Source organism: Typopeltis vanoorti, chromosome 5, assembly GCF_054136105.1.
Source record: "Typopeltis vanoorti isolate ZY-2024b chromosome 5, IOZ_Tvanoo_1.0, whole genome shotgun sequence".
Classification (NCBI taxonomy): Eukaryota; Metazoa; Arthropoda; class Arachnida; order Uropygi; family Thelyphonidae; genus Typopeltis; species Typopeltis vanoorti.
Genome location: NC_143553.1, coordinates 156,703,162 through 156,712,396, shown reverse-complemented (window position 1 = coordinate 156,712,396; position 9,235 = coordinate 156,703,162). Strand labels below are relative to the sequence as shown.

The 9,235-nt window shown below is 35.6% G+C and overlaps 1 protein-coding gene across 1 annotated transcript; it reads right to left on the bottom strand.

Moving 5' to 3' along the window:
- Positions 1 to 4,808: 4,808 nt before the first annotated feature.
- On the bottom strand, positions 4,809 to 8,965 carry LOC150106980 (alpha-tocopherol transfer protein-like). The gene is made up of 5 exons (XM_090393527.1): positions 8,818 to 8,965; positions 8,187 to 8,429; positions 7,783 to 7,979; positions 5,436 to 5,546; positions 4,809 to 5,036 (listed from the first exon to the last, which is right to left on the bottom strand). The coding sequence occupies exons 1-5, from the start codon at positions 8,963 to 8,965 to the stop codon at positions 4,809 to 4,811; spliced, it is 927 nt and encodes a 308-aa protein (XP_090249653.1).
- Between the last annotated feature and the right edge of the window lie 270 nt (positions 8,966 to 9,235).

The window sequence follows — 9,235 nt, the reverse complement described above, 5'->3', positions numbered from 1 at the left end:
AGGAAAAGTACTAATAGTCAACCAGATGGCTGCGAGTGTGCTATGGCATACTCTCATGGAATTCACACTCCCTGACGACTTTCTTCATCACATTCAAAAGGCAATCACACGTTTCCTCTGGAACAATACTACGTAGACAATATACTCTGAACTCTGTAAACCACTCAGTAAGGGAGGTCAAGGCCTGGTTTCCCTTGAAAACAGATTAGATCATTCAGGATAATCTTTCTCCTGAAGACGCTTCAGTCCCATTCACTTATGAAACCACCTTCGATTCCATCATAATATTTATTCGAAGGAGGACTCACACTTTCCACAATCCTCCGAATGGCCAGATCTGCACCATTACTTCCTGAACTATCTCATTTGTACAGAGATGCTCTACAGCGGTGGAAAATACAGAACTTCATCACACACTGACGGGATCAACAAAGTCAGCTGTCCTTACAGAACCTTTTTTCGAACAGAAACATAACAAGTTTCGCAACTGGCCACTCCCTTGATTTTCCCTACATGGAACTGGGCAAGGATAAGAATCATAGGGGACCTCCTGACCTAGACCCTAAAGTGGAAAATATTCATACGCTTTCCACTGAAAAAACCTAAAACTGAAAAGCAATATCAACAGATGAAGCTGCTATTATAAATGCCTATCCAGATATCGCTACACCTCATGGAATCCGTATTCCTTCTAGAAATTGCGCGGAGCCGATCTTTCATCTTGTATCATCTGAAGCCTCACTTCCAATCCTTTCCTATAACTACAAGAAAATATACCACTTCCTCAAGTCAGTGCCTCCAACTTCGCCCTTCGTATATTCATCCTTAACCCTCTCATCTACAATGCTGCACATACCACCCCGTTTTCAGTGGGATCTTACATATAAATTGAAATGTGCTAAACCAGATTCCGACATACAGCGGAGACTATGGCATAACATCTTGCCAATCCCTTCTAAACTCTACAAATTTCAACTTAGAGAAACGGATCTGTGTCTATTCTGTGAAGTTTCAGGTACTTTGGAACACACGTATCTAACCTGTCCTGCTAACAAAGCGATGATCACCTATGTTCTGAATACTGCCTATAGCAACTGCAACTACGCACACAGCCAAGAATACTACTGGAATTTATCCATACAGAAGAGAACAGACACAGAATATGCAATTTCCTCTTCATCTGCGCCAAGGCCTTCATTCACAGTTTCTACCTTAAGCACACAAGAAATAATCAGCACCCATCCATCACTGAATCGGAACAAACCCTCATATGTAGCCTATGTCAGAAACTAAAAAGTAAGCTTTTACTGGAACTTGATTATTACAAAGAAACAAGAACTGTCGCAAAATTCACAGAGGAGTGGAATCCAACTGGTATACTGTTCTGTATTGCCGACGACGAAACATTTCATCTGAAAAATAACTACAAGTGATATTGAACTGTAATGTAGTATTGACTATTACTAAAAAGACAAATCCTGTCTACCACTGATGTATCTTTTGCCTCCTTTCAATTGTATATCTAAAAAGAAAATCTTCTTTTTCTGTAATATACAGGGTGGCCATTAATCAACTTTCCCTCTTTGGAGGTATCTGTAGCTAAACCTAATACGAAATGAGACCACATTTTATATTGAGACTTTCAAAGGCATGTGGAAATGAATTCCGCGAAATAAAAAAAAGTACCAAAAGTCGCCAATAGGGGAAATTTTGGCGCTTGTGAAGCCGAAAGCAGTCAAATATTTTCAGTAAATGCAGGTAAAAAGGATTATGCAAATTTTAATGTGTACGTGAGAACAGCACCATCAATTCCACTTAAAAAGGGATTGGGAAGGTTCAGGCAGTTATTCGAATGACTGATCAATATGCGTCCTACCTTGCCTCAGCGTGCTTTACTTGTTAAGTATTTTTACCTTAAACAGTGCAATGCCGTAGCGACCCTTCGGGAATTTAGAAAGCTTCATAACCTGCATACAGGTCCTATGTCAGCTGTAGCACTGAGAGCTACGATTAAGAATTTTGAAGAAACTGGATCACTAGGATTTAGACCTAGCAGAGGACGAAAAGCAGTGCAAGAAGAGACAGTAACATATGTTGCTACTGCGGTGTTCGACGACACAGGGACCAGTACTAGTCCAATCGCTCTTGCCATAGTTCACAAACTTTATATGGCTTATGGTACAGTCTGGAAAATCTTACAGAAAATGCTTCACTTCTATCTGTATAAGTTCAGTCGTGTGCAACCGCTAACTACTGTAGATTATGATAAGCGCATGACCTTCGCGCTAACGTTTCGTGTCCGAATGAAGGACGACAATGACTGGCATTGGAAAATATTGTGGCTTGATGAGGCTCATTTTTATCTGAATGGGTTTTCAACACTTATAACTGCAGAATTTGGGCATCTGAACATCCCCAAGTTCCTGCAAGTGCTACTGCATTCTCCAAAAGTAACCATGTGGTGTGGCTTCACAGCCGATTTCATAATAGGTCCATACTTTTTTGAGCATATTACCCCTACAGGTCCTGTAACCTGCTCCATTGATGGAGAGATTTATCGACAAATGCTGGAAAATTTTGTCATTCCTGCATTTCAGCAAAGACAATGTTTGAACTCCATAATTTTTATGCAGGATGGAGCACGACCACACAATGAACGTGCAATAGCACCTTTTACGCCAACATTTCATTCAGTTCTTTCCGACAGCATGGCCGCTTAGATCCCCGGAAATCACTCCATGTGACTTTTAGCTGTGGGGGTATTTGAAATCTGTTGTGTATGTTGGTGACGTTCCCAACTTGCATATCTTGAAAGATAACATAAAACGGGCTGTTATGAACATCCGATCCAACTCCTTTTGCTCAGCTGTAGTGCATATCGCACACTTGATGCAATTTGTTGTACACAAGAAAGGTCAGCACATTGAAAATCGTGTATGTGGTCCGGGGGATCCTCATTTTGATGAATAAAATATTATTTCCCGTGAGTTCAATCACCTGCATTAATTTCTGTGTCTCTCGCAAGTTGTTGTTTTAGTTTAATTATTATTATTCATATTATCATTGTAACGCGCCACGTATCCAGCTGGAATGAATGACGCGGCTGTCGTTTACACCGTCGAAATGTTATTCTTCCATTTTGTGTTCCTTTAATGTAATTATCCGCTTGTTTTCTGCTCCGCCAGCGCAAAATTTCCCCTATCGACGACTTTTGGTACTAAACTTTTTTTTTTGTGGAAATCATCTCCACATGCCTTCAAAGGTCTCAATATAAAATTTGGTCTCATTCAGTTTATTGGTTTTAGCTACAGATGTCTCCGAGGAGGGAAAGTTATTTTATGGCCACCCTGTATATTCTTATAATATATAAATAATCCTTCTTGTTGCCTATCTTCCTGAGTATATTTTACTAAGTTGAATACACTGTTTGAGAGACAATGGTTGTTGAGTCTCAGACTGATATATATATATATATATATATATTCCCAAAATAATCCTCTAATTCCTGGAAATTAGAGTATTCCCAAAATACTCTAATTTCCAGGAATAGCTCAGTAAAAGCTACAGTTTCTTTTAAATAGCAGCAGATAAACTCTTGTGCCACATGATTCGCACAAATATTATGGCTAGAAGACAGGAAATCGGTCAGAATGATTGGGTGACAAAGAAACTCCATTTTAATAATATTACTGCATCCAATGAAGTCTATAATCTGGAGAGAACAAAAAATAAACCCCTCTAATTTCTATCTTAGATATCTTTAAGAAGATGACATATAATGGACGTATAACATGAACTGTAATGTCACATACAAACCTTGCCAATTCAATATCATGAATTAAAAATTAAGAATGTTGAATATATACAGTATATTTCAAAATCAATTCTTCTACGTATGACCTTATACATGCATGTATAAGGTCATACCTACATGTATACTTCCAAGTCGAAGTATACACTTCGACTTGGAAGCACTTCATTTATCTACATTGTACAAAACGTTTATGTATATGTGGCACCAACACATCTATCATTACATGGAGAAATGTCTTTGAGCCGAAACCAACGGTGTAATTTCACTTTGAAAATATTCTGAGTGACAGTGGTGCATCCGGGGGGGGGGGGGGGCAAGGAGCCTCAAAGAAAAAGCAAAAAATAACAGAAAATTTTCCAAAAATCTTTTCCTAATTAAAATTCAGTTTTTTTTATTTATGTTGTATATTGTCTTCTATTTCTCTACTACTTATGAATTAGCGATCATTGCAGGTGCTCAGTCATAGGTCGTATGTGATGCGTAGTGTGTATTCTCAAATCGTCTACTCAGCTCGCTCCCCCCAAGATTAAATCTTGAGTGGACTACTGCTGAGTGATCACCCTAGAATTCTTATGAAATGTCATTGCTAATGATTTTCGTGGCGCCGATAATGACTCCAGCCAGAGACTCGCAACTTCTTCTTCGATTATTATCAGAATAATACTCCAGATCGTTCTTGAATAATAACAGACATGATACTCAGCAATTCAACTAAGAAAACAGAAAAAAACTCCTGTGTGTATGTATGTGGTTTCCATTTTTTACTTGAAGCCAATTCTGGGGAAAAGTTTTTTTTTAGTAAATCTTTCTCTCTCTTAAAAATTAATAAATTTACTGATAGGTTTAGAGTATTTTTCTAATAAAAGAGAATTGTAACAAATCTCAAAACAGGTTTCTAGAAGTTTTTCATGTATTTTATTTTTTTATATATTTCCTTTCTTTATTTTATTTTATTTTATTTATTTTATTTTATTTATTTATTTTTGGTGTGAAATCATTTTATCTCGTCTAGAAGTCCAATTAACGACCTGAGATCTGGCTTTCGAAGATCCTGGCCGATGTATCCATATTTGAAACTCTCCACATACTGCGGATACCATTCCTTTACTCTGTCGTACGCAGACATTGAGTTCATAGGACCGAGTGTTCCTCCATATTCAGACGGCAAAAGTGCCGGAGGAATATGCTTATGCAGAGACTCCAGATTCTCGTGAAAAATAACCTGAAAAGAGAATTCATCATCATTGCAGTAATTCCTTCGACATTTAATAACGTGGCTAGTGAAGATAAAAAAGTGTAATATTTTTAATAGAATACGGCAAAATGACTGTGGTGCTAATTTTAAAAAAAATGAATCACTTAAGTTTCAAGTTTGTCCCTCTCTCTCTCTCTCTCTATCTCAATTTTTTATTCTTCTTTTCTTCTGTTTCATACTTCTGAAATTACGTATATGTTCATTTCAAATTTCAGATGAATCAAAGATAAACACAACAACATAAACACGTTGTGCTCTCTGTTATATGGCTTTAGTATATACTGACACAGTTAAACTGTTGCTTGAGAAAGTATAGAAACTCGATAAATTGAGAATAAGTATTAGAATTTTAATGAATTAACTTACTCGTCCATATAACTTTTTAGGGATGAACGGTCGTAAACTATAGAAAAGCATCTTTCCCCAAAGAGGTGCATTCAACACATGAGCTTTCTTCGGTTTGCCAGGAAAAGAAATCTATAAGAACATTTGCTTATTATTATAACAAGAGCAATTCAGACACTGAATTAAAAAAAAATACAGATTTTCTAATATGAAGCTGATTTAGAACTATTCGGCTAGAAGACGTTTCACACAACACAAAGTTTGAGGTATCTTTGGCTAGTTTATTGTTCTCATTATTGTGCTTTTGTCAACTAATTTTGATACTTTGTTATTATTCGAGAAGCTTTCTGCACACGTAAATTCTTTCACAACTAGATTATAAGTGAGTCAGTGACTCGTAATTATTCATATCTTAAGGAAATGACAGCAATTCTGGACTGCAGAAGGAAGATGAACAGTTTAGTTTGTAAACAGTTTTGTTTTATTACAAGGGTAGCAAAAGCAGGAATACAAGAAGAATAAAAGAGAAAAATAAAGGAGATTCTTTCTGCCAATTGTGCATGAGCGCAGCCATTGTGCAAAAGACTTTTTTGTGATGCTTTTTCAAGCATCACAAAAAAGAAGAGAGACCTAATGAAATTATAAGAACGAAAATGCATGTGATGACAAAGAAGTGATAATTGGGTCAGCTGTTTAGAAAAACGTTGCGAACGATCGATAGGAAATTATTAATATAGAAGAGAATTCGGAAGAACTCTTCGATTGAAACATTAGTGGCATTGCAGTGATAAAAGATTGGAAGGTGAATGATACAGTACATAATATCGAGAAGAAAAATAAGAAATTAAGCAGCGTATGGAACTGCCACGGTTATCAGTTGCAACTGAGTAACACTGCTATAATTACCAGGGTAAAAGATTTAATATGTAACAAAGATCTCGGGTTTCATAAAGAGTGCTCGTGGCATATGATGTCGTTTCTGGGAACGAATGATGTGTACAGTGCACATTTTGGATTACAGATACTATGGAATAGTGTTTGGAAATTTAGAAAATAATGAGGAAAATAGTAAATATTTCCATTGAAATGGAAAATTATGAACAGACTGATTTCTATACAAAATACAGGAGCTATATTTAGTTATTATAAAATGTGAAATTTTTTCATTAAATTTTCTGAAAATATCTCTTTGCATCTGTAATTCATTTTCTATTTGTTGTGCATGTCTTCACAAAGAACTGTTTAATTTATTTGTTTGTTTGCTTATATCATTTTCCTTTAAAATCTCCCAAGAATTCTTTACTTCTTTAATACTTAAAATTTTAAATGCACAGTACAATCAGTGCTTGAATTTCTCATTTCCAAATTACTCCATCACCCTACATGAAAAGATTTCCCATTCAACAGTCTCGTTAATATCTTTTCCTTTTGATTTCCAGTACTAATTCTGCTCCTTGTCCTGAACCCCCGTTTCCTCAGTAAGCCATATATCTAGAATTTAATGAGCTTCTTCAGTTAAATAATCACTCTATCACTGAAAGTATCTGTACAAATATAGGCCATGTTCTGTTCCCATATTAACGATATTTAACACAAGCAAATAGGAATTTCTGCGTGAAGAGAGTAAAATATTTAATACAGCAGTTTTAGAAAAAAATCAACCTTAAAAACACTCGCTTTCAAATAGCATACAAGTTGGGATCAGGAATGTAAGATGGCTACACGTTTTCTGTAGTCTAGAACCTTCTGTATTCATGTTGACTGAGTCACACTTCACTTCTGACGATGGAGGAGTGGTTGATTCCATCACCAGTATGTCAAACCATTAACGGATAAATTTCAACTCACTTTTGAGAATAAAAACCAGTTAGAATAGTTTTATATTCATATGAAAAAACAACATCAGCTTCAGCAGAAGAGAAAACATATCCAAACAATATATGAAGCCTGTACAAGACAAATTATTACAAAGAAAGTAAATACAGAAATTTTATGAGAATGCCAATATGGTCATGAAGACGAATACCGCTTTGGGTGAATAATTACTTATACCTTTCTTGAACTCGTCCTGGCATTTTATAAGTTTCTGGAATTTTCTGTTGAGATTGCATTACAGTGAAAGAGACACAAAACGATATATTTGCATTTTCTTTTACGTACTTTCATTTTACTTTGGAAGCCACCTCTGGATAGTGTATTCTTGGTGTACAGAACATTACCCGGAGTAGTTGGGTTGTGTCATTATTTTTGTTCTTTTCACAATTTTTGTTGTTTCCTTTGTTGTTCATTCACTACGATAATATTTGAAGTCTATCGAACTATTATGCAATTTTGAATTAAATACTTAGTTTCATCGAAAAATACGCACGTAACCCAATGCAGCCAATTTCAGTGCTTTCCATATTCGAAAGTAGTGTTTCACGTCGCTCACTGTGATACCTTCAGCATCGCATATCGCAATTCCACCATGGATCTGGTTGATCTCAAAAGAAATGGCCCACTCTAATAATATTGCCACTAGACGATCCACAATATTAAGCGGCACTTCCTCCGGATCCACAGTACCTAAACAAATGAAGGAGATTAATTAGAAAAACAGCTAACTTGAAAGCAAATCCTTATTGAAAATAGCATTAGTTTTAAATTTATAAATTATCCTTGATCAGGGATTAAGAAATGTGCACATGACCACTCGTCCAAATTAATTAAATAATAACTTATTTGCCTAGCTATAGGAGTATGGTAAAAAAGTAAAGCGGCGAAACAACCTACCACGTCTAGCAAGTCCCAAACATTCTCCACTCGGTGCTCTGTATGGCAATGGAATCAAACAATTTGTCCAAAGTACCGAAGGAATTGTCGAAATATCATCCGAGTTGCAGTACTTCGAGTATATATGACGATATTTATAGTAGTTTTTGACCATAGTACATGCAAGACCGACGTCAAACTTCCTCTTTCTAAGGAACCTCAAAAGAAATTTGGGGTCAGTGTTTGGAATATAATCTTTATCCTCTAGAAAAAAATGCAGTAAAAGTATTATTTTTATTAATACAATAATAAAAATAATACATTTACTCTAAAAAAGCACCAAGGAGAACGATAGCAAACTCCAAGCAGCAAAAATAAAAATTCGCAAAAAATATAAATAAATAAAAATTAAAAATATATAATAACAACCTTATAATATGAATTCAGACAGCAAACCATTAGATCTTAGTTTTATTTCGAAACATTGCTATCTGTGATTAAGGGAGGATTAGGTTGGTTTACTCTACATGAAGAGAAGAAGGGTCCTGGAATGTGAGGATGATGTCCAACACGAAAAGCGAGGACCCTATATATTTTTACGTTAGAAAGCAGAATTAACAAACTCTTATTTTTAGCACTTACGTCTACTTACCTAACAGCATTTCTTTAAGTTCTTCTATATAAGAATCTCTTGTTTCAGGATATTCGTTCATTTTTTGAGCCGCCTTGTGCATATCATCCTCGTTTAGCTCGTCATCAAAAGGTCGGTAGGTAACTTCAGAGGACAAACCGACGCTCATTCTGGAGAAGTTTGAAAAAGCAAAAAAAATGTTAGCTATTCACCAATTTGAAAAACAGATATTATGAGTGCGTGTTATAACTCCGACGCACTCATTTACGTCGAAGTTATAACCAAGAATAGATCTTTTACAGAAATTACGACTGAAAATAAACAGATAATTAAGGAGAACCATTCATTAATCTGATTGCATACAGAAATCTAATATCATGTAGAATCTTATGAAAAAGTATATATACAAACAGACAAGAAAATCTTGTGAAGGTTTTAT